Source organism: Carcharodon carcharias, chromosome 5 (genome assembly GCF_017639515.1).
Source record: "Carcharodon carcharias isolate sCarCar2 chromosome 5, sCarCar2.pri, whole genome shotgun sequence".
In the NCBI taxonomy this organism is placed as follows: Eukaryota; Metazoa; Chordata; class Chondrichthyes; order Lamniformes; family Lamnidae; genus Carcharodon; species Carcharodon carcharias.
The window spans coordinates 119,588,155-119,615,067 of record NC_054471.1 but is presented as its reverse complement, the minus strand read 5'-3'; the positions used below and the strand labels follow the sequence as shown (position 1 = coordinate 119,615,067).

The 26,913-nt window shown below is 42.4% G+C and overlaps 1 protein-coding gene across 1 annotated transcript in view; it reads left to right on the top strand.

The window, feature by feature from the left end:
* Positions 1-26,913, top strand: part of LOC121277748 (venom phosphodiesterase 2-like) — a 166,531-nt gene that overhangs the window by 73,059 nt on the left and 66,559 nt on the right. The window contains exons 14-16 of the mRNA XM_041187387.1: positions 1,203-1,333; positions 15,565-15,634; positions 20,126-20,213. Coding sequence (XP_041043321.1) covers positions 1,203-1,333; positions 15,565-15,634; positions 20,126-20,213 — 289 coding nt within the window. The remainder of the gene's footprint in view (positions 1-1,202; positions 1,334-15,564; positions 15,635-20,125; positions 20,214-26,913) is intronic.

The window sequence follows — 26,913 nt, the reverse complement described above, 5'->3', positions numbered from 1 at the left end:
AAAAAATGATTCTGTTTACAACCTCTTAAAAGTGCAACAATCAACCACAGCCATTCAAATTATCAATGTCAGAAGGCTTTTATCCATCTCAAACCTCTTAATCTTGTGTAAATAAGCAGTGAAAAACCCTTCAAAGAAACAGGTAATAAAGATGATGATCAATCAAAACTTTTCCTCCCCTTTGCAGCTGTATAATTATTAATTGCTGAGATCTAAGTGGATTAGCCATTTTTGAAGCTCAACTAAGCCTTCATAATGAAGGTTAATGAACAGGTTCCACCTGTTCAACTTGATTTTGTTGATAAAAAATCATTATGAATGACTGGTTGAATTCCAAGAATGGCTAATCACTTAGATCTCAGCAAGTAATATTTATACATTTGCAGGGGGAAGGGAAAGCTTTACTGCTTGATGTTTATGACTGATGTTTTTTTAAGGGTTTGCACTGCCTGTGTGCTTATTTATGCAAGATTAAGAGCCTTGAACTGGATAAAAGCCTCTGACATTGATACTATGAATGACTGTGATTATCAACTTTATGAGAAGGTCAGAGAGACAATGTATTTCAATTGAGTGTCAAATGGCTGTTTTTGTTTTGGTTAAAGACTTGGGACTAGGGTTCTCTGAGAGGCTATGAGCCAGTACTACTTCCAGAAGAGGCCCAACTCCGCCAAATTATGGGGAGCTTTGAACTGCCCACCCCTGCAATGGAATCAGTAAAGAGCGGGAGTGCCGTGTGCAGGCTTGCTACTCGCACCTTTATCCCACACCAGTGAAAATTGCCGCAAACAGGAATGGGGTTGGGAATCCCACCATCAGGTCCCACCCCATGACTCGGTGAAAATCTGGGCCATTTTCTGCATTGCAAAGAAAACTGTTCACAATATGCACTTTATATCATAACAGGAAGACTATCATGGCAATTTATTTATTCTCTTCATTAGGAATGAAGACTGTTGAAAATTCATGATATGACAAATAGTTTACGGTATGAAATGGCGAAATACAAACAACTTGCCATATAATTATAATTTGGGACCACATGTGACAGATTAATTCTACAAGTGGCAAGCTCCCTATGAGACCATTTTTCTTCCATAGCTGCATAGAAAACAGGTTTTGTTATTGAGTTAAATATTTTAAAGGTAAATTCAATATCTGTTATCTTTCTTATATTTCTTTTGTATTTATTTCCATTTTAGTGCAGATTTCCTAACCAACATTTCATACCTTATATGTCCTATGATTTGCCAAAACGTTTCCACTTTGCCAACAACATTAGAATAGACAAGGAGGTCCATTTGTACTTGGACAAACAGTGGCTGGCTGGACGGTACGTCATTCCATTTTTTTTTTACATTTTTTGGACTTCTTTGTTGCTTTTACATATCACTCTGCACTGCCTGCATATCTCCACCTCTATCTGATCTCCATGTTCAGTTATATTATATGCAAACAAAGAATTATACAATTTCCCCTCCTATTTCCTAAATCTATCCAAATGGATTCTGTTTTAATGCAATCCATCCTTACAATATTGTGCTGTAATAGAATACTTCAGTAACACTTGTACCCTGAAACTGAACAGGGCTAGCCATATAAGTACTGTGGCCACAAGAGCAGGTCAGAGGCTAGGAATCCTGTGGCAAGTAACTCGCCTCCTGATTCCCCAAAGCCTGTTCACCATCTACAAGGCACAAGTCAGGGGTGTGATGGAATAATTTCCATTTATCTGGATGAGTGCAGCTCCAACAACACTCAAGAAGCTTGACATCATCCAGGACAAAGCAGCCAGCTTGATTGGCATCCCATCCACAAACATTCACTCCCTCCACCATCAACGCACAGTGGCAGCAGTGTGTACCATCTACAAGATACATTGCAAGAACTCAACAACGCTCCTTACACAGCATCTTCCAAATCCAAGGCCACTACCATCTAGAAGGAGGCACTTGGGAACACCACCACCTGGAAGTTCCCCTCCAAGCCACACTTCATCCTGACTTGGAAATATATCGCTGTTCTTTCACAGTCTCTAGGTCAAATCCTGGAACTGCCTCCCTAACAACACTCTGGCTGTACCTATACCACATGGACCTCAGCGGTTCAAGAAGGCAACTCACCACCACTTTCTCAAGGGCAATTAGGGATGGGCAATAAATGCTGGCCTAGCCAGCAACACCCACATTCCATGAATGAATTTTAAAAAGCCCTTCCTCCTGTTGGACAGCTTTTTTGTTCTATTTTCTATCATTACTTAAATATAGACATTGATTGTTACAACCATAGAAACAGTTTCTTGTCTTTCGCAAGCTCATGTTATACAAACCAACATTAGTGTTCAATTAAATGATACAACACAATTCTACATATAATTCCTTACTCTTGAATTCACAATTCACTACAGAACTCGGGCATCAAGCTTAATTATTCCACTTGACTACAGCAGACAATTGTGCACTCTAAACACTTAGACCGATTCTAGCTTTTGATCCCTACATTCCATGTATATTAACATTAATTTACAATACATTAAAAGACACACAATGCAGACTTCAGATAAACATGGAGCCAAAAAGATGCACTCATGTTTATTAATTTCTCTCAATGATTCCGTAAATCCACTCAAGCACTTTTACTTTATTACTCTAAACAATGACTAAGGAATGACCCAAAAAAATTTTAAGTCTCGCATGAGTGCCTTTCTCATTTCTTCACCCTCTCATCTCTAACAAAGTATCCCTGTTTAGCAGACTGAAAACTGTTTTAACGCATTGTGTGCTGATCCTACAAACAAGATACATTGAAATACTTGGGTAGTGTGAATCCACATTCTCACACCTCCATTTTCTCTCCCTATCTCACCTGAATATTTTACATCCAAGCATATTAAGTTAGTTCTATCTAAATTTAGGCATGTCCCCATTCTAGTGACTATATTATATCCTTCCATAGTTATTAATGCTTCTAATTCTGCAACTTTATTTAGAATGCTTTCTGTATTCATTTAAATGTCATTCTATCCTGATTTTTGAAACGTTGACTTTTTTTTCACTATTTTCTCATTTGTGTTTTTAATATCCTTTGCCCTACAACTTTCGTGTTTTAACTACCTAATTGTCCACCTTCATTAACCTTGCCCTAAGAGAGCATTGGAAAACATGGACTTCTGTTGGATTGGTCCATTATGCTTGGCAAAGTACTGCAGTGCCTTCTGCAGTATGGCTGACCAGGAAACGTACTCTCCCGCTCTTCACTACCTAATAGCCTGCTTATTTCTCTTTAGCTATTTCTGCTCAGCATTCTGTTTCCACTCTAATATATTTATTGATCCTTTTCTCTTTTTCTCTAGTTTCAAATCTCGGCATTGCTCACACTTGCCATATCTTGTATTACTCTCTCTGCAAGGACATTGCTGCTGTTTTGGTTCCAATGAATGCTATTCCTTCTCTATAGCCTTCTATTATTTTAAATATTGCCCCAATGCCTCAAGAATGTAAACCCTTGTCTCTTGCACCACACCTGCATCAATGAAGCATACATTAATCTTCCTAATTTCTCTCCTTAGCCTGTCTGGCGCATGACACAGGTATCAGTCTGGAGATTAGTGTCACTGAAGTCTCATTTTCCAATATAACTGAAAATTCCTTCATCAAAACCTCAGGTGTATTCTATTTATTTCTTCTATTTATGTCAATGGCTCCAAAGTTCCAGCTTTCTCTCCCTGTCCTTCAATCCGACATAATAGAGCAGTGTACTGTTCAGGACTCCTGGTAATGACTGTAAAAAAGACAATCTATACCCCTGATTGTAGAATCCCCCAGTACTATCTCTTTTCTATTTTTGTCGTTTATCTTTTTCACTCTCGAGTAGTCCTTTGCTCTGTTGTACTGCATATTAATCAGGATCAAGTTCCTCTGATTTGTTGTCACTATCAGTCTCATACCTGTCTAACATTATGGAACTATTGGACAATTCCAGCATCCAGTGTTTCTGTACACCTATTACTGCCACTGTGGATGGTCAGCTAGTTCTCTCTTTCCACATTATCCTTATGTCCTGAACTGTGTAGCATTATTTCTTGGGCGACCATGAGCATGATCTAGAAATCCCTCATCATTCCAGTTGCTGTGGAATGTGGCTAATTGCTTATGCAGCACAGAGATCTTCTGCTCCAACTTTCAATTTTCAGGCATTTGTTGCTGCCTTTGAATAAACTGGCGTTCTGATGGTCCGCATGTTGCACTCCACATGAATCACAAGGCTGCAATGTCATCCTTTTGCGTTTCACTTAAAAATGTGAATAGTTATAACCTAAACTCCTATTAGCATCAAACCCTCACAAGGATCAAATCCATCATAATCACTTCACACAAAGGAAAAAACTCCACTCTAACAGCACCTCAAGCTTTCATTCCCACTGAGGATAAACTCCAATCTCAGTCTTTGGGTGCACAAGTTGCGATGTCCAACCTGGACCTGTTGAGGCATACAGCATGCAAACTTTGTGCTGCCTTATCTAAATGATTTTAGTGTACAACCCAACAAGAAATGTGCTGCTTACTGGCTGCACACTCAACAGCCTGCGCAGCAGCATGCGTGGCTAGCATGTGTTTCACCTGGTATGGTAATTCTGGTTTTATGTAACGTGTAGTATACCTTTAAGGATGTTATAAAGGAAGATCACATGATTTTATATAACCGATAGAGGAGTAGCACAGGCTACAACTGTAGTCAGTAGTCTGAGTTAGTGAGAAGTATGGAGACCGGATTTGAATTGAAAGCACACAAGTGTATCTGCTGAGTACCTTTGTAGATAAACAGAATGTGTTCCACCTAAGAACTATCGGCTGATCAGCTCTGTCTTTTGTACCAACTCGGCCATCCCAAAACAAGCGTGTAACTCAGATCTATAAGTCCCAACAAACTGGTGACCAGGATCCAACACCTAGTCTGTATGTCTGAAAGGCAGTCTGCCCTTCTTAAAATGAAGCTGTGTTGTAGTTATATAGAATTGCTGTGGACTGTCTGTGGAAGTCTTGGAGAGAAGCAAAAGCAGAAAAAATGGAGCAACAGGCAAGAGCGAGACCTCCTAGGTTTTCTGATTCAGAACTGGAGACATTGGCTAGGATTTGGAAAGGAAAGACACAATGGGGGGAATTTTACCATCCCACCCACCTGCCCTCACCATCAGCGTATTTGAAGGTGGAGGAGGCAGGTAAAATGAAACAGGTGGCTACTCCACCACCTTCCAGCTCACCCCTGAGCTATTAATGGCCAGTTATGGGCCTCATTCCACATCAGCTGTAATAATACATGCAGTTGGGGAAGGCAGAAGGAAGGAGGCCAGCCTGTTAATTTTGCAACTCAGGTTGAAATGTGGGAAGGAAGGGAGGGGTTACCTCTTTGGGGGGGACTTCCAAGCCCATTGGATGCACCCACATCCACCACCCCTCCCCCCAACCCACAAGATCATATCCCATCTTTGTGCCACTTTCCCTGGCCTCCAAAACCCAAACTGCCACCTCTCCCCATCCCTTCCCCCCCCCACATTGCACTATCATCATCCCCCACCCCCCATCACACTGCCAGGGTCCCTGATTCCTTACTTACCTGTAAATCTGGGCCAAGATTTTACGGCCCCACTGTGGCGTCTCTTCCTCCGGCAGATGCAGTGAGCCATTTAAATCTCCATTCAGTTTGGTGGGACCATAATATCCCACTAGGTGGGAGGGGCCATAAATTCCTGGTCCTGGTCTCCATGGATCTTCTGGGGATTCCCTTGTAGTTTCAGCAGCAGCCACCACAGTGTTCTGGTGCTGCTGGAACCATTCAGCTGCCGGACAATCAGATTGGCCAACAGCTCCCTGGGTGGGACTTGCTTTCCCTGAAGAGTGGAAGTCCCACACTCACCTTGTTAAGGCCACCCCCAATGTTGTGGGCAGCTACCAGTTGACTTTTCAACTGGGGGTGGGGGGAGGTGAGGAATACAGAATAGTGGCATTCATTGAGAGGGCCTGTTGGTCATTGGCACACACTAATTGGGCAGTGTAAGAGTGGTGGCTCCTGTGATAATGGAACTTCTCCGCATTAACATGTGGTGCCCACAGAGCCATGTGTCTCTGCAGTCGATTGCACCCTGCCCCATTGGGAATCATGCCATTCTGGCAAATCCATATGCTGTCTGTTTCTCTCTGGATAGTGAGAAGATGATGAAGTCCCCTCTCCTTCTGTACAGGGCCTCTGCCAAGTTCCTGATGCAGTGATGGACTGTGATCTGCGAGATTTGCTGATGTTGCTTGCTCCTGTCTCATAGATTCACTGGCATAGAAATTTAGTGCAAGGGTGACCTTGACGATCATTGGCAGCGTCATCTTTGTCCTGCTGTCAAAGGCAGCGAGCGCCGTCCTTGTTCTGTGGTCATCGCAATGTCGTCCTCATCCTGCGGTCATTGGCAAAGTTGTCCTTGTCCTGCGGTCATTGGCAGCAAGCAATGTCCTTATCCAGCGTTCAATGCCAGTGAGCATTATCCTTGTCCTGCAGTTAATGGCAACACTGTCCTTGTCCTGCAGTCATTGGCAACATTGCCCTTATCCTGCAATCATCGGCAGCGTTGTTCTTGTCCAGTGGTCATTGGCAGTGAGCATTATCCTTGCCCTGTGGTCATTGGCAGCATTGTCTGTGTCCTGCATCCGTTGGCAGCAATGTGCTTTCCTGTTTACACTAGCAGTGAGCATTGTCCTTGTCCTGCGGTCATTGGCAGTGTTGTCCTTCTCCTATGTTCGCTGGCAGCAAGCAATGTCCTTGTCCTGCGGTCATCAGCAGCATTGTCCTTGTTGCGCGGTCATTGGTAGTGTCATCCTTGTCCATTGGCCATTGGCAGTGAAGGTTGTCCTAGTCTTGTGGCCATTGGCAGTGTTGCCCTTGTCCTGTGCTCGCTGGCAGCAAGCAATGTCCTTGCCCTGCGGTCATCAGCAGCATTATCCTTGTTACGCGGTCATTGGTAGTGTCATCCTATTGGCCATTGGCAGTGAAGGTTATCCTTGTCCTGAGGTCATTGGCAGTATTGTCCTTGTCCTGTGGCCATTGGCAGTGAGCATTGTCCTTGTCCTGTGGTCATTGGCAGTGTTGTCCTTGTCCAGTGGCCATTGGCAGTGAGCGTTGTCCTTGTCCTATGTGCACTGGCAGTGAGCATTGTCCTTGATCTGCGGTCAATGGTAGTGAGCGTTGTCCTTGTCCTTGTCCTGTGGTCATTGGGAGTGAGCATTGTCATTGCCCTGTGGTCATTGGCAGTGTTGCCCTTGTCCTGTGTTCACTGGCAGTGAGGGTTGTACTTATCCTGTGGTCATTGGCAGTGCTGCCCTTGTCCTGTGTTCACTGGCACTGAGGGTTGTCCTTATCCTGTGGTCACTGGCAGTGTTGTCCTTGTACTGTGTTCACTGGCAGTGAGCGTTATCCTTGTGGTCATTGGCAGCATTATCCTTATCCAGCGGTCATTGGCAGCATTTTCCTTGCCCTGTGGTTATTGGCAGTGAGTGTTGTCCTTGTCCTGTGGTCATTGGCATTGCTGTCCTTGTCCTGTGGTCATTGGTAGTGGGCGTCATCCATGCACTGTGTTTACTGGCAGTGTCCATTATCCTAGTCCTGTGGTCATTGGCTGTGTTGTCCTTGTCCTGTGGTCATTGGCAGCATTGTCTGTATCCTGTGTTCACTGGCAGTGAGCATTGTCCTTGTCTTGTGGCCATTGGCAGTGTTGTCCTTCTCCCGTGTTCGCTGGCAGCAAGCAATGTCCTTATCCTGCGGTCATCAGCAGCATTGTCCTTGTTGTGCGGTCTTTGTTAGTGTCATCCTTGTCCATTGGTCATTGGCCATTGGCAGTGAAGGTTGTCCTAGTCCTGTGGTCATTGGCAGTGTTGCTCTTGTCCTGTGCTGCTGGCAGCAAGCAATGTCCTTGTCCTGAGGTCATCAGCAGCATTGTCCTTGTTGCACGGACATTGGTAGTGTCATCCTTGTCTATTGGCCATTGGCAGTGAGGGTTATCCTTGTCCTGAGGTCATTGGCAGCGTTGTTCTTGTCCAGTGGCCATTGGCAGTGAGCGTTGTCCTTGTCCTGTGTGCACTGGCAGTGCGCATTGTCCTTGTCCTGTGGTCATTGGTAGTGAGCATTGTCCTTGTCCTTGTCCTGTGGTCATTGGCAAGATTGTCCTTGTCCTGTGGTCATTGTTAGTGAGCATTGTCCTTGTCCTTGTCCTGTGGTCATTGGCAGCATTGTCCTTGTCCTGTGGTCATTGGGAATGAGCATTGTCCTTGCCCTGTGGTCATTGGCAGTGTTGCCCTTGTCCTGTGTTCACTGGCAGTGAGGGTTGTCCTTGTGCTGTGGTCATTGGCAGTGTTGCCCTTGTCCTGTGCTCACTGGCAGTGAGGGTTGTCCTTATCCTGTGGTCATTGGCAGTGTTGCCCTTGTCCTGTGTTCACTGGCAGTGAGGGTTGTCCTTATCCTGTGGTCATTGGCAGTATTGTCCTTGTCCTGTGTTCACTGGCAGTGAGGGTTGTCCTTATCCTGTGGTCATTGGCAATGTTGTCCTTGTCCTGTGTTCACTGGCAGTGAGTATTATCCTTGTCCTGTGGTCATTGCTGGTGGGCGTTGTCCTTGCACTGTGTTCAATGGCAGTGAGCTTTGTCCTCGCCCCGTGGTCACTGGCAGTGTTGTCCTTGTCCTGTGGTCATTGGCAGCATTGTCCGTATCCTGTGTTCACTGGCAGTGAGCATTGACCTTGTCTTGTGGCCATTGGCAGCATTGTCCTTATCCTGTGTTCACTGGCAGTGAACTTTGTCCTTGCCCCGTGGTCATTGGCAGTGTTGTCCTTGTCCTGTTTTAACTGGTAGTGAGCGTTGTCCTTGTCCTGTGATCACTGGCAGTGAGCGTTGTCATTGTGCTGTGGTCCTGGGCAGTGTTGTCCTAGTCCTGTGTTCACTGGCAGTGAGCATTGTCCTTGTACTGTGGTCCTTGGCAGTGTTGTCCTAGTCCTGTGTTCATTGGCAGTGAGCGTTGTCCTTGTACTGTGGTTCTTGGCAGTGTTGTCCTAGTCCTGTGTTCACTGGCAGTGAGTGTTGTCCTTGTACTGTGGTTATTGGCAGTATTGTCCTAGTTCTGTGTTCACTGGCAGTGAGCGTTGTCCTCGCCCCATGGTCATTGGCAATGTTGTCCTTGTCCTTATTAACTGGTAGTGAGCTTTGTCCTTGTCCTGTGGTCCTTGGCAGTGTTGTCCTAGTTCTGTGTTCACTGGCAGTGAGTGTTGTCCTTGCCCCGTGGTAATTGGCAATGTTGTCCTTGTCCTTATTAACTGGTAGTGAGCATTGTCCTTGTCCTGTGGTCATTGGCAGTTTTGTCCTTGTCCTGTGTTCACTGGCAGTGAGCATTGTCATTGTGCTGTGGTCTTTGGCAGTATTGTCCTAGTCCTGTGTTCACTGGCAATGAGTGTTGTCCTTGTACTGTGGTAATTGGCAGTGAACGTTGTCCTTGCCCTGTGGCCATTGGCAGTGTTGTCCTTGTCCTGTATTCACTGACAGTGAACATTGTCCTTGTCCTGTGGTCAACGGTAGCGTTTTTCTTGTCCTGTGGTCATTGGCATTTTTTTCTTTGTCCTGTGGTCATCGGCAGCATTGTCCTTGTCCTGCAGTCATTGGCAGCATTGCCTTTGTCCTGTGGACATTGGCAGCATTGTCCTTGTTGTCTGGTCATTGGCAGCAGTGTCCTTGTCCAGCGGTCATTGGCAATGTTGTCCCTGTTCTGCGGTCATTGGTAGTGTTGACCTTGTCCTGTGGTCATTGGCAGCATTGTCCTTGTCCTGCGGTTATTGGCAGCAAGCAATGTCCTTGTCCTGCATTCACTGGCAGCGAGCCTGTCCTTGTTTGATTATGAGGCTGAAAGTCAGAGTATTGGAGGTGGTACAGTTCAGTGACTACATCCTTGGTGAATCTCAGTGGCCTCAGATACTACTGTTGGCTGAAATGGAGGTCAGAAAAGTGCTCACTCCCTGTTACAGTGATTTCAGCCTTCCATTGAAAGTCCTCCTGCCCCTCCTTCTGAGCACAGCTCCTCCCTCAGCTGCTGTTCTCCGTTCTACATCATGCAGCAGTCAAAAAGGAATTTAATGAAGCAGGCATTCTCCTGACAGCCTAAAGAACTTCTCTGGCTTTCTTGTGAGGACCCAGCACCCTTGCTTTGAAAATTCAAAAAGATACTGAAACTCCTCCAATAACCATGAACACAACACTTCCACTTACTCTGCACCAGCAAAAATAACTCAAAAACAATTCGCCTATTAGCTCTTTAAATAGCACTAGTCCAGGGATTCCTTACATGTTCAACTCAGAGAGGTTATGAGAAGGTTTTAACTGGACATGCATGATTCAAAATGGCTGATCATCTGTTAATCAGCATCAAAAGTGTTTACCGTCATGATCTGCCTAATCTGTATGCTTCCAGCACAGGGCACACCCGTGCTAGCACACTATTGGTCAGGGTGTGCTGTGCCAGAAATGTCTTGCCTGATTATTTTTCAGTTGTAACACTAACACTCGGGTTGTTATGAGCCCATTTACATGCCCATAGGGTTCAGTCCATGATTAGTACCTTGTTCATAGTTTGTGCAAGAATCAGGCTGGATAGACTGAAGTTAAATGCCTTGTGTTATTGCAATGATTTATGTTCTTAGTGAAGTACTGAGGGTAATCTTCAGATATGATATATAATATTAATCTGAGGTTATAATGGCCTGCTTAAATGGGTATTAAAGATCCCAAGGCACTTCTTACAGAAACACAGTGTGCTTACCAACTTTCTTCAATGAACAAAAACCATTGAAAAATGCATTAATTGGTTATTCAGCTCATGTAAGTTGTTGCTTCAGATTTGACTGAGTAACAATGATCACTGTGCTTTAAAAAAACAATGCATTGTAAAGGTTATGAAATCACTTCTACATGAAAGGTGATAATATTATGCTTTGATTATAGAATTACAACTGATTAAAGGATTAATGCATATAGTTATATCTGTGTTCTCTGTAATTAAACACATTTTTTATATGAACATATGAATTAGGAGCAGGAGTAGGCGACTCGGCCTCTTGAGCCTGCACTGCCACTCAATAAGATCATGGCTGATCTGAATGTAACCTCAACCCCACATTCCTGCCTACCCCTGATAACCTTTCAAGCCCTTGTTAATCAAGAATTTATCTAGCTCTGTCTTAAAAACATTCAAAGACTTTGCTTCCACCACCTTTTGAGGAAGAGAGTTCCAAAGACTCAAAACCTTCTGAGAGAAAAAAATTCTCCTCATCTCTGGCTTAAATGCGTGACCCCTTATTTTTAAACAGTCACCCCGATTCTAGATTCGCCAACATGAGGAGACATCCTTTCCACATCCATCCTGTGAAGACCCCTCAGGATCTTAAATGTTTCAATTAAGTTGCCTCTTACTCTTCTAAATTCCAGTGGATACAAGCCTAACCTGTCCAGCCTTTCCTTATAAGACAACCCGCCCATTCCTGGCATTAGTCTAGTAAACCTTCTCTGAACTGCTTCTACTGCATTTACATCTTTCTTTAAATAAGGAGATCAGTACTGTACACAATACTCCAAATGTGGTTTCACCAATGCCCTGTACAACTGATGCATAACCTCCCTACTTTTGTAATCAATTCCCCTCACAATAAATGAAAACATTCTATTAGCTTTTCTAATTGCCTGCTGTACCTGCATACCAGCTTTTGTGATTCATGCATTCGGACAGTCAGATCCCTCTGAATCTCAGAGCTCTGCAATCTCATACCATTTAGATAAGATTCTTTTTTTATTCTTCCCTGCCTATTATGACTGATGCAGTTGGTAAAGCTGAGTTATTTAAAAATCCCAGAGGGAAACTTTAAATAATTGTAATAACCTATAATTTTAAGTGTTATGTTTGAAGTGCAATTCTAAATTCAGGAATCAGACCACCAGTTCTCGAGGTTTTACATTAAATTAAATGAAACTTTTTATTAAGTTACACAGGTTAAAATATATATACACATGGCTTCAAATTTAACAAATTCCCAAATTAACCTCCATTAAGGTAACAGCAACCCATAGACTTAACCGGACACCAGGAAAAGCATTTTCACCTTACAAAGTCAAAATTAGGTTATTTTCACTTTGGTTCCTGTGGCAACATTTGGAGATTTACAGCTACCTTTTGATCTCACATTGTCTCTACTCTGCACACCCCAAAACTGCTCAAGTTATTCTTACCACCACTCATTGAATGTAAATTCTCATTGTATCATCAGCCTTTTCTAACAATAAAACCCCTATCATAGCACTAGTTTTGTTAGTAATGTAAACATATTGCTTGGTATCTGCTAGATAGGGTGTCAGTTTTCACCCCACTTCTTGAATGCTCTATTCAAAAAATGCAAATGCACACTATCTGTCTTACATTTCAAAACTAGTTCACATCAAAGCACCCAGGCTAACTTGACTTTAATCCAATTAGGACACACCCACAGACTAAACCTCCATTTTAAAAGAAAAATATTTTCCAATAATATATACATTAATAGCTTCATGACACTGCCAAAATGAATGATTTCACATTTGCCCACATTATACTCCATTTGCCAGATCTTTTCCCACTCACTTAGCCTATTTATGTCACTTTGTAGCCTCCTTATGTCGTCTTTACAATTTACTTTCCTACCTATCTTTGTGTCATCAGCAAATTTAGCAACCATTCCTTCGCTCCCTTCAACCAAGTCAGTTATATAAGTTGTAAAAAGTTGAGGCCATAGCACTGATCCCTGTGGCATACCACTCGTCACCTCCTGCCAAGTAGAAAAAGGCCCATTTATGCCAACTCTCTGCTTCCTGTTAGCCAACCAATCTTCTATTCACGCCAATATGTTACCCCCTTCACCATGAACTTTTATTTTCTACAATAACATTTGATGTGGCACTATATCAAATGCCTTCTGGAAATCCAAGTACAATACACCCACCGGCTCCACTTTATCCACAGCACATGTGACTTCTTCAAAGAACTCCAATGTATGGATAAATGTGATTTTCCTTTTCAAAACTATGTTGACTCTGCCTGATTGCCTTGAATTTTCCCAAGTGCCCTGCTATAACATCTTTAATAATACTATACCTAACAGATGTTAGGCTAACTGGCTTGTAGTTTTCTGCTTTCTGTCTCCCTCCCTTTTTGAATAAAGGTATCACATTTGCTATTTTCCAATCTAATGGAACCTTCCCAAATCTAGGGAATTTTTAGAAAATTAAAACGAGTGCATCACTAGCGGCTTCTCTCAAGACCTCAGGGTGAAATCCATCCGGACCTGGGGATTTGTCAGCCCACAGCCCCAACAATTTGCTTAATACCACATCACTGGTAATTATAATTTTCCCAGGTTCCTCCCTCCCTTCCATTTCCTGATTTACCTGCTATTTCCAGGATGGTACTTGTGTTCTCTATAGTGAAGACCAAAGCAAAATAACTGTTTAATTCACCTGCTATCTCCGTACTTTCCATTATCAATTCCCCAAGTGCACTTTCTATAGGACCAATGCTCAAATTGTTAACTCTTTTCTTATTTAAATATCTATAGAAACTCTTACTATCCATCCTTATATTAATAGCTAGCTTTCTCTCATACTTTAATTTTTCCCTCCTTATTAATCTTTTTGTTATCCTTTGCTGTTCTTTATATTCTTTCCAATCTTCTGACCTGCCACCTGTCTTTGCATAATTATGTGCTTTCTCTTTGAGTTTGATACTGTCTTTAATTTTTTAGTTAACCACGGATGGTGGGCCCTCCCCTTGAAATTTTTCTTTCTCATTGGAATGTATCCATTCTGTGTATTCTGAAATATCCTTTTAAATGTCTGTCACTGAACCTCTATTGAACTACCCTTAACTTTATTTGCCAGTTCACTTTAGCTAGCTCCAATTCCATGCCCTCATAATTGCCCTTATTTAAGTTTGAAGTATTAGTTTTGGATGCACTCGATTCTCCCTCAAAATGAATGTAAAATTCAGTCATATTATGATCGCTGCTACCTAGGGGTGCCTTCACTATGAGGTTATCAATTAATCCTATCTCGTTGCTCAATACCAGGCGTAGTATAGCTTGCTCTCTGGTTAGCCCCAGAATGTGCTGTTCTAAGAAGCTATCCCCAAAACATTCTATGAACTCCTCATCTATGCCACCTTTTTCTGCCTGATTTTTCCAGTCTATATGTAGATTAAAATCCCCTATTGCTGTACTTTTCTGGCAAGCTCCCATTATCTCTTCGTTTATACTCTGTCCTACTGTGTAGTTAAAATTAGGGGACTGTACACCACTCCAATAGCCAATTTGCAAATCATTATACTGCTCCCATCTGATTGTTCATGCAGCAATTGAATTGAATAATAATAGAAAGCTTCATAAAATATTGCACTTTGCCTTAAGGCATTCTTCTTTTGAAATTTCTTCTATTTTTATGTGACATATAATAGGTATTGACAGCATTTTGTGTGATCAGCATTAAAACAGGTAACCTGGGACTGATAACAGTTCAGGAAGCTTTAAGATAGGAATGAATGAAGGGAGCTGTTTCATTGAAAATAATTATTTGGGGATGTTAACTATGGCAATGAGCGTACATGGAAAGGAAAGCAATGAAAAATGCTGGAAATATATTTTTCAATTAACTAATATTGGGTGCTTTTCATATTCGAGCATTTTGGTGTCTTGAATCTGTTGTGAGTTCTGGAATTTTAAATTAACATCAGAGCCTAAAAATCATTACACTTTGAACTGGGCTGCCATACAAGCAGCTGAAATTATTGCCTGAGTATTCTTATCTGCATGTCAAGTATCAACATAAATGTGAACACTCATTCATTGAGTATTAACAAATAAAGTTGATGTTAATGAGAAATTTGAAATAAACATTGGGCTGCTACATTGCCACGGTATAGGGTATTAGTTTCCATTGTAATTACTTAAGAGCTGAAGTTTGTCAGATTTTCTGGTGGACTCCAACATAATTCCAATGACTCTGAAATAGACTATGACCTAGATACGCCAAGTTCCAACCTAATCTGGGATTTCTCACTTCACCTTTTAAGAGGTGGAGTCTCTGCTCACCCATCACAAGGCCAGTGACCTGTAAGCATTTGGGATGGACACTCCTGCCTAGGAATTCCTGTTTTCCCAAGCCATATGATACGTGGCATTTGATATGCTGTGCTACGTATCATTTCACAGAGCTGTGCATGTGGACCCAAGGGGGCGGGGGCAACATACACACTAGGAAGTGGACAGCAGACAGGTGCCAGAGATTCTGACAGCATGTGTTGACTCTGTGCAAATCAGGCATCTTTCAGTTGATCTTGCATTCTCATGTGGGACCACCACCAGAAGCTATCATTACTTTCAGTAAATTAATCTTCATGACCTGTACCTTTCCCTTTTGTGCTGAGCATATTTCTGTTCTTTTATAAAGTTTCTGTTTTAAAAATCATTTTCAGAGATCCATTAACATTCCGCTTCTGTGGTGGTGGAAATCATGGCTACGATAATGAATACAAAAGCATGCAAGTAGGTAATTAGATATGTATAAGAATGTACAGCTCACAATTGCCATATTGAGGGATGCTCTCCTCTAATCCTGTGTGAAGATTGAATACTTTCTTTATAAACATGATATGATTTTGATACACATAACCATCCAGTTTCCAGCTGACATGCTTGGGATAATTCCCTATTCTGCATTCCTGGCATGAAATGTCCACCATCATGAGCATATATTGGAAAATTGCACAGGCTCAGGGCATGATTGTACATCACTGAAATTGTTGTAGCACAGAAATTAGTTGATTCCTTTCAGCCTCCCTTAGACATATCACAAAGATGGCAAATGTGGGAAATTGATAATGGTCTAGTTGGAAGTGAGCCTCAGCATATTCTTCAAGTAGAGCAGTAGGGTCAAAACTCTGCATCTGACAGTAGTTCACTTGGTTGATGTTGACACTAAGGAAAGGTAATTTTATTAGTCCATTTTCCAGCAGAGAACTTCAATCTTTGGGTATGCATAGCATAATGTTTAGATTGCACGGCCCACAAGCTTCTGACCATGATGAGACAACTGTGCACAATGTGCATCTGAATATGCAGTACACACTTCCAACAAGTAAGGAACCCACAGGAGTGTTATCTTGTGACATTACCTCGTGGGTACTAAAATTGACAAGATGTCTACCATCTTGATGAATAGAAAAATTTTTCTTTTGCAAGATCTGAGGAGAATAATTCCCTTTTAATGCATGCCTTCCCCTTTTTTATTCATTCATGGGATGTGGCTGTTGCTGACTAGGCCTGCATTTACTGCCCACCGCTAGTTGCCTTTGAAAGGTGGTAGTGAGCTGCCTTCTTAAACCATTGCAGTCCATGTGATGTAAGTACACCCACAGTGCTGTTAAGGAGGGAGTTCCAGAACTTTGACCCAGCGACACGGAAGGAACAGTGATATATTTCCTTGATAGGATGTTGTGTGGCTTGGAGGGGAACTTCCAGGTGGTGATGTTCCTATGCATCTGCTGCCCTTGTCCTTCTACATGGTAGCGGTTGTGGGCTTGGAAGGTGGTGTACAAGGAGCCTTGGTGAATTTCTGCAGTGCATCTTGTAGATGGTACACACTGCTGCCACTGTGTGTCGGTGGTGGAGGAAATGTGGTGGGGAGTATTCCATCACACTCCTGACTTGTGCCTTGTAAATGGTGGTCAGGCTCTGGGGATTCAGGAGGTGAGTTACTCACCGCAGGATTCCTAGTCTCTGACCTGCTCTTGTAGCCACAGTATTTATATGTCAAGTCCAGTTCAGTACCTGGTCAATGGTAGCCCCCAGGATAGTGGGGGATTAGGTGATGGTAATGCCATTGAATGTCAAGGGGCAATAGTTAGATTCTCTGTTGTTGGAGATGGTCATTGCCTGGCACTTGTGTGCTGCGAATGTTACTTGCCACTTGTCAGCCCAAGCCTGGATATTATCCAGGTCTTGCTGTACTTGAACATGGACTGCTTCTATATCTGAAGATTTGTGAATAGTGCTGAACATTGTGCAATCATCAGCGAACATCCCCAATTCTAACTTTATGATGGCAGGGAGGTCATTGATGAAGCAGCTGAAGGTGATTAGGCCTGGGACACTACCCTGAGGAACTCCTGGGACTGAGATGATTGACTTCCAAAAATCACAACCACCTTCCTTCATTTTAGGTATGACTCCAACCAACAGAGAATTATCCCCTTGATTCCCATTGACTTCCAGTTTTCAGTTCCTTGATGCCACACTCGGTCAAATGCTGCCTTGATGTCAAGGGCAGTCACTCCCACCTCACCTCTGGAGTTCAGCTCTTTCATCCATGTTTGAACCAAGGCTGTAATGAAGTCAGGAGCTGAGTGACCCTTGTGGTGCCCAAACTGAAAATCAGTGAGCAGGTTATTGCTAAGCAAGTGTCGCTTGATAGCACTGTTGATGACCCCTTCCATTACTTTACTAATGATCAAGAGTAGACTGGTGGGACGGTAGTTGGCTGGGTTGAATTTGTCCTGCTTTTAGTGTACAGGACATACCTGGGCAATTTTCCACATTGTTGGGTAGATGCCAGTGTTGTAGCTTGTAGCAAGGAACAGCTTGGCTAGGGGCTTGGCAAGTTCTGGAGCACAAGTCTTCAGTATTATTGCAGGAATATTGTCAAGGTATCCAGTGCCCTCAGCCATTTCTTGATAACATGTGGAGTGAATCGAATTGGCTAAAGGCTGGCATCTGTGATGCTGGGGACTTCCAGAGGAGGCCAAGATGGATCATCCACTCAGCACTTCTGTCTGAAGATTGTTTTAAATGTTTCAGCTTTGTCTTTTGCACTGATGTGTTGAGCTCCCCCATCATTGAGGGTGGGGATATTTGTGGAGCCTCCTCCTCCAGTGAGTTGTTCACCATTCACAATTGGATGTGGCCAGACTGCAGAGCTTAGATCTGATCCATTGGTTGTAGGATCACTTAGCCCTGTCTACCACATGCTGCTTACACTGTTTGACAAGTAAGTAGTCCTGGGTTGTAACTTCACCAGGTTGATACCTCATTTTTAGGTATGCCTGGTGTTGCTCCTGGCATGACCCCCTGCACTCTTCATTGAACAAAGAACAAAGAAAATTACAGCACAGGAACAGGTCCTTCAGCCCACCAAGCCTGCATAGATCATATTGCCCGTCAACTAAAACATGTTGCACTTCCGGGGTCCGTATCCCTCTATTCCCATCCTATTCATGGATTTGTCAAGCTGCCTCTTAAACACCACTATCATATCTGTTTCCACCACCTCCACTGGCAGTGATTTCTAGACAGTCACTACCCTTTGCATAAAACACTTGCCCCGCACATCTCCTTTAAAGTTTTCTCCTCTCACCTTAAATCTATGTCCCCTAGTAATTGACTCTTCCACCCTGGGAAAAAGCTTCTGACTATCTATTCTGTCCATGCCACTCATAATTTTGTAAACTTCTATCAAGTTGCCCCTCAATCTCCGTCGCTCTAGTGAGAACAATCCGAGTTTCTTCAACCTCTCCTCATAGCTAATAACTTCCAGACCAGGCAGCATCCTGGTAAACCCCTCTGCACCCTCTCCAACGCCTCCATATCCTTCTGGTAATGTGGCAACCAGAATTGCACGCAATATTCCAAGTGTGGCCTAACCAAGGTTCTATACAGCTGCAGCATGAATTCCCAGCTTTTATACTCAATACACCTGCCAATGAAGGCAAGTATGCCATATGCCTTCCTGACTACCTTATCCACCTGTGTTGCCACTTTCAGTGACCTGTGGTCCTGTACACCCAGATCCCTCTGCCCGTCGATGCACTTAAGGGTTCTGCCATTTACTGTATAATTCCTGCCTGTATTAGACCTTCCAAAATGCATTACCTCGCATTTGTCTGGATTAAACTCCATCTGCCATTTCTCCACCCAAGTCTCCAACTGATCTATATCCCGTTGCATCCTTTGACAATCCTCTTCACTATCTGCAACTCCTCCAACCTTAGGGTCGTCTGCAAACTTACTAATTAGCCCAGTTACATTTTCCTCCAAAGCATTTATGTATACCACAAACAGCAAAGGTCCCAGCACTGATTCCTGCGGAACTCCACTAGTCACAGCTCGCAATTGAACTATGTTTGAATCCCTGCTTTGGTGGTAATGGTAGAATGGGGTATATGACAGACCATGAGGTTACAGATTGTGGTCGAGTACAATTCTGCTGCTGCTGATGTCCCACAGTGCCTCATGGATGTCCAGTTATTAGGTCTGTTTGAAATCTATCCCATTTAGGATGATGATAGTGCCACACAACATGATGGAAGGTATCCTCAATGTGATTATGGCACTGCATCTCCACAAGACTGTGCTGTGGTCACTCCAACCGAAACTGTCATGGACAGATGCACCTGTTGCAGGCAGGTTGGTGAGGATGTGGTTAAGTATGTTTTTCTCTCTTATTGGTTCCCTCACCACCTGCTGCAGACACAGTCTAGCAGCTATGTCTTTTAGGACTTGGCCAGCTCAGTCAGTTGTGGTGCTACCGAACCACTCTTGGTGATGGACATTGAAGTCCCCCACCCAGAGTACATTCTGCACTCTTGCCACCCTCAGTGCTTTCTCCACGTGGTGTTCAACATGGAGGAGTCCTGATTCATCAGCTGAGGGGATAATGGTACGTGGTAATAAGCAGGATGTTTCCTTGCCCATATTTGACCTGATGCCATGAGACTTCAGATCTGAAGTTGATTTTGAGGACTCACAGGTCAACTCTTTCCCAACTCTTTTCCACTGTGCCACCACCTCTGCAGAGTCTGTCCTGCCAGTTGGGTGGGGCATACCGAGGGATGGTGAAGGTGGTGTCTGGGACAATATCTGTAAGGTATGATTTCATGAGTATGACTATGTCATACATACTATGTTTGTTTTAATAAACAAAATTGTGTGTTTCTTTTCCTTCTTGTACTAACTATGTTTTGTCCTGTTGGTTAATTCCAGGCTATCTTCATAAGTCATGGGCCAGGCTTCAAATATAAGACTGAGGTCGATCCATTTGACAATATTGAACTGTACAACCTAATGTGTGGTAAGTGCTTTCATATTATAAATAAGTTTATGTAAATGAATAGCTTTATTTCAGCTTCAGTTTGCAGCTGACTACAACTGATGTTTCTGTAAATAAAATCTATCATTGTATCTGCTTTTATATTCTAAGGATTCTCTATAATACACATATCTTTAATGCTGTTGCAGTATTACTAGTTCAGAATGTTCACAGTGCAGATGATTGAAGGTAGTGACTCAAAATATCCTGAAGTAATCCAACCTCAGCCGTGACGACTAAAAAACAATAGTGAAACCATATTGGGGTTGATTATTCCTGTGAAATGACACCAACACTCCCCAGTACAGATGTGAAAAAATACACTTAAAGTTGGCTTCTGGGTGAACGTGATGGTGCAAGTAAATCTTATAAGTTGGTGTGACTCAATTTTAGTGTATTCTGCTGAACTATACTGGCTTGTAATGGTCTCACTCACATATTTCTCCTTCCTTAAACAGCTCTTGGGGGAGATGGTGGTGTAGTGGTAATGCCACTAGATGAGTAATACCATGAGGCCCAGTTAATTCTGAGAACCTGGGTTCAAATCCCACTGCAGCAGCTGGTGGAATATAAAGCTATTTTTAGTAATGGTAACCTTTAGAACTATCACCAATTGTTGTAAAAATCAATCTGATTTACCAATGCCCTTTAGGGAAGGAAATCTTTCATCCTTACCCAGAACTTCTATGGCTAGTTACAAATGACAAAAACAAAGATTTCCTGTTGGAAATATACTTGCAATGGGATTTCAGACTGTCCTGCCAAGTATTGTACCATAAGTTTCTGTTCTAGCACCATCATTTGCAAATTATATTAGAACTATGCTTGCGTTCTCAGCTGACAGAGAGCTACCAGTTTGTGTTCAGTGCCTGCCAGAATATGTTATTATACTGGCAGAAAGTTATGATTTTTGTTTTCCATTTCAATGCTGTACACTTTGCTGTTGAACAAGGCAGTACTGTGTTTTTCTCCAAGGACTCATATGGAAGTCAGCTCTTTTTTGAGAGAGTGAACATTCAGGACAAAACCCAACTTCAAGAAAAAGAGAACAGTAAATAGGCAATGGCTAATTTTTAAGAAAAAAATGAATGCATTGCAACAGTTATACATTCCTTTCTGGCACAAAAGCACAACAGGAAAAACAACCCAACCATGGCTAACAAAAGAAATTAAGTATAGCATTAGATCCAAATATAAAGTTGTTAGAAAAAGTAGCAAGCCTGAGGATTGGGAGCAGTTTAGAATTCAGCAAAGGAGGACAAGGAGATTGATTAAAAGAGGAAAAATAAAGTATGAGAGTAAACTTGCAAGGAACATGAAAGCAGACCATAAAAGCTTCTATAAGTATGTAAAAAGAAAAAGATTAGTGAAGACAAATGTAAGTCCCTTATAGTTCGAAACAGGAGAATTTATAACAGAGAACAATGAAATGGCAGAGGAATTAAACAATTACTGTCATGAAAATATAATATTTTTTGTAATATTATTGCGATTTATTGTAATAGTGAGGTTTGGATTAGTTTCTCTGTGTGTATGTGTGGTGGTGGTGGTGTTGAAATGGAGACAGCTGATCTGGAGCTTTTGAGTTATCAAAAGGGCAGCTAAGTTTGAAATGCTAAACACATAAACATGACTGAAGTTTTAGAAAGTGAGGTATGAGGAACATTTGCATTTTTAGATAAATTAGGTTAGTTTGAATTTCAAGGAGATGGTAAAATGTTACAACTGGCCATAAGAAGGTAAGCCAAACGTTACCCAAAGGTTACTAATAAAATTAATACCATGAAAGGATTTATATTATGAGAAAAGTGAAGTTGCAAAAACATATGGGGCTGAATCTTCCAGTCGGCATGCGGGGTCAGGCCCGACACGCTGACACATAAATTGACACGCGATGACATCGGGCGTGCGTTCCAATGTCATCGCGATATTTCATTCGGGGGGCATGTGCCAGAGTCAGCTGCATGCCCGCCAAAATATCAATGGCCTATTTAGGCCATTAAGAAAGTAATTAAAGTATCTAAGAATGCTGCCCATCCAACCTTAAGGTTGGCAGGCAGGCTTAAAGCCCAAGCGGCCTTCGCATTTTTCAGGAAACCTCATCTGCGGGTGGGATGAGGCTTCCTGAAGCTTTTATAAAACAATTGAATAAATTTTCCCATCTTCACAAGAATGTCCCAACTCATGTGACACTGACACTGTCACATGAGGGGACATGTTTAATCAAATTTTTACTTCATTTATTAAAATGTTTTATTATGTATTTAATCTCCCCGAAGATCCATGCCTCAGGAGATTGCTGCACACTTTTGCTCGCATGCGTGAAAGAGCGCAGGCCCCAACCCTCCTTCCGCCCCTCACCTGCACAGGTAGCACTGAGCGTTATGCTGGGCGGGCTTAATTGGCCTGCCTGCATAAAATGGCAGCACACAGCTGATCACCTGCTCCCACCCAGCCCACCCGCCATAGGAAAAATCTAGGCCATGGGAACAATGAAATTTGGATTGAAAGGGAGAAACATGTATAAAGGAGATGAGGTTATATGTACAGGGAGAAGGCATTCTAAGAGCTAAGACAAGTTTGAAAAGCCTCCAAGTTGCTGTCTACAGGAACCAAAGCTAAGAAAGAGCACTTTGAATATCACTGTCCAGGGTATTGTGTGCTTTGCCTGGGTCTGTTTAAATCTATTTGTTTTTACTGTTGCCTTAATGGAGGTGTAACTGGGTGCCATATTAATTAGGGGATTTAGGAGTTATTATAGTAGTAATTTGTAGACCTATGTGTGTGATTAAATCTTTTCTTTTATTAATAAATGTTTAATTTAGTTTTGTAAAAAACCTCTAGGTCTTGATAGACTTAATAACACTGAATTCAAGGTATGCATCTTGAAATAAAATACAAATTGCAAAACAATTGTGGCAGCTGTTTCAAGTTTCCCTCTGGGATTTGAGCAGCTTGGCATTTACCATCTGCTGCGCCATAACAGCTACTTTAGTTCTGTCTTCACAAAGGAAATAACTTCCCAAAATCCTAGGGAACCAAAGGTCTCATGAGAAGGAGGTATTGAAGGAAATTAGTATTACTAAAACAATAGTGCTGGAAAAATTAATGGGACTGAAAGCCGATAAATCCCTAGGGCCTGATAATCTACATGCCAGGTTACTAAAGGAGGTGGCCATGGAAATAGCAGATATGTTGGTTGTCGTCTTCCAAAATTCTGTGGATTCTGGAACAGTCCTGGCAGATGGTAGGGTGGCAAATGTAACTCCACAATTTAAAAAAGGAGGGAGGGAGAAAACAGTGAATTACAGACCGATTAGCCGAGCATCAGTAGTAGGGAAAATGCTGGAGTCTGTTATAAAGGATGTGTTAACAGGACACTTAGAAAATATCAGCGGGATTAGACAGAGTCAACATGGATTTACAAAAGAGAAATCATGCTTGACAAACCTACTGGAAATTTTGAGGACATAACTAGCAGAATAGCTAAGAGAGAACCAGTGGATGTGGTGTATTTGGATTTTCAGAAAGCTTTTGATAAAGTCCCACATAAGAGGTTAGTGTGTAAAATTAAAGTACCTGGGATTGGGGGTAATATATTGACATGAATTGAAAATTGGTTGGCTGACAGGAAGCAGATAGTAGGAATAAATGTGTCTGTTGCGGAGTGGCAGGCATGACAAGTGGGGTACCGCAGGGATCAGTGCTCGGGCCCTAGCTATTCACAATATATATCAATGATTTGGATAAAGGAGCCAAATGTAATATTTCCAAGTTAGCTGATGACACGAAACTTGGCGGGAATATGAATGGTGAGGACGGTGTAAAGAGGCTTCAAGGCACTTTATACAGGTTGTGTGAGTGAATAAATACATGGCAGATGCAGTATTACATGGTTAAGTGTGAAGTTATCCACTTCAGTAGGAAAAACAGAATGGCAGAGTATTATTTAAGTGGTGATAACTTGGGAAATATTAATGTACAAAGGGACCTGGGTGTCCTTGTACACTGAAAACAAGCATGCAGGTGCAGTAATCAGTTAAGAAGGCAAATGGTATGTTGGCCTTCATTGTGAGAGGACTTGAGTACAGGAGCGAGGATATCTTACTGCAGCTGTACAGGGCCTTGGTGAGAACACACCTGGAGTAATATGTGCAGTTTTGGTCTCCTTTAGCTGGAAGATTTGGAAACTTTTAAAGATCAACAAAGGGTTACTAAAAAAAAAATAAAAAGAGCAGAGGTAAATTATGAAAGAAAACTAGTGCAAAATGCCTCAGAGTACAGTGGATGCCAGGATGCTGAATAAATTTAAGGAGGAGATAGACAGATTTTTAATTAGTAATGGGTTGTAAGGTTATGGGGAGAGGGCGGGAAATCGGAGTTGAGGCCGAAATGAGATCAGCCATGATCGTAATGGATGGCGGGGCAGGCTCGAGGGGCTGAATTGCCTACTCCTGCTCCTGCTCCGAGTTCCTATGTTCTTAAAGGTAACCCTTGCCACAGAGAGAGTGCAGTGAAGGTTTATCAGACTGATTCCTGGGATGGCAAGATTATCATATGAGAAGAGATTGGTCCATTTTGGTCGGAAGAATAAAAAGGCGATTATTATTTAAATAGAGAGAAACTTCAGAATGCTTCAGTACAGAGGGATCTGGGTGTTCTCGTACATGAATCGTTGAAAGCTAGTATGCAGGTACAGCAGGTAATAAGGAAGGCAAATGGAATTTTGGCATTCATTGCTAAAGGAATAGAGTATAAAAATAGAAAAGTATTGTTGCAACTGTACAAGGCATTGGTGAGACTGCACCTGGAGCACTGTGCACAGTTTTGGTCCCCTTCCTTGAGGAAGGATGTAGTTGCACTGGAGGTGGTTCAGAGGAGATTCACTAGATTGATTCCAGAGATGTGGGACTTGTCTTATGAGGAGAGATTGAGCAGTTTAGGCCTATACTCGCTAGAGTTTAGAAGGATGAGAGGAGATCTAATTAAGGTATATAAGATGCTAAAGGGGATAGACAAAGTAGACACGCAGTGGATGTTTCCACTTCTGGGGCATTCTAGAATGAGAGGTCATAGTTTTAAGCTAAGGGTTAGTAGATTTAAATCAGAGATGAGGAGGAATTACTTTTCTCAAAAGGTCATGATTCTGTGGAATTCACTGCCTCAGAGTACAGTGGATGCCAGGACGCTGAATAAATTTAAGGAGGAGATAGACAAATTTTTAATTAGTAATGGGTTGAAAGGTTATGGGGAGAGGGCGGGAAATCGGAGTTGAGGCCGAAATGAGATCAGCCATGATCGTATTGAATGGTGGGGCAGGCTCGAGGGGCTGAATTGCCTACTCTGCTCCTAGATCTTATGTTCTTAAAGGTAACCCTTGCCGTAGAGGGAGTGCAGTGAAGGTTTATCAGACTGATTCCTGGGATAGCAAGATTATCATATGAGAAGAGATTGGGTCGACTAGGCCTGTATTCACTGGAGTTTAGAAGAATGCAAGGAGAGCTCATTGAAACATATAAAATTCTGACAGGGATGTACAGACTGGATGCAGGAATGATGTGTCCTTTGGCTCGTCTAGAACAAGGGGTCATAGCCTCAGGATATGGGGTAGGTCATATAGGCCTGAGATGAGGAGAAACTTCTTCACTCAGAGGGTGGTGGACCTGTGGAATTCTCTACCATAGAGGGCTGTAGAGGCCAAGCCACTGAATATATTTAAGAAGGAAGTAGAGTTCTGGACTCTTTAGGTACCAAGGGGTATGGGGAGAGAGCAGGAGTATGGTGTTGAGATAGAGGATCAGCCATGATCGTAACGAATGGCGGAGCAGGCTCAAAGGGCCGAATGACCTGCTCCTGCTCCTATTTTCTACGTTTCTACATTTCTATCCTATGAATTTCTTATGCAGGTATGAAATTGAAATCATAAACTTGATATTCCATGTAGCCTTCAACTCTGAAGCGTTTGTTGTCATAAATATTTGTATCATCTAGTGCTGATGAACATTAAAGCAGATCCGGCATGTAGCGGTTACAAAGGAGATTTTGATTCCCAGTGTCATAAAATAGAAAAGCTGCTTTAATTTCATTATACCTACAATAACATTAGCTTTAAAGTGGTAAAACATCACAAGGCACTTCACAGGAATGTTACTAAATAAATTTTAATTTAAATTTATTAATTTATAATGTTTGTATTATTTTATGTGAATTAATTACTGTAACATTGGGAGAATTTTCTGCTCAGCAAGCAGGGGTGGGGCCCCATCTCCAAGGCATAAAATGACACGGGGTGACGTCATCGGGCGTGTGTCCCGACATCACCGTGCGTTGTTTAGATTTTCAGTTCAGCAGGCGCGCAGCCGAGTTGACTGCTCACCCACCAAACTGTCAAAGGCCTGTTAAGGCCATTAATTAGCTGTTGAGAAAGCTGCCTATCCAACATTAAGGTTGGCAGGCAGGTGAAGAACCCAGGCGGCCTTCACATTTTTCATGGAACCTCATCCATGGGCAGGATGAGTTTTCATGAAGGGTTTATAAATTAAATAAATTTTTCCATTAAAGTTCATTGACATGTCCCAGCTCTCTGTCACACGAGGGAACATGTCTTAAATTTTAAAACTAAAAACTTATCTCCCTGAGGCACCTCTGTGCCTTAGGGAGATTTCTGTGCTCTTTTGCGTGC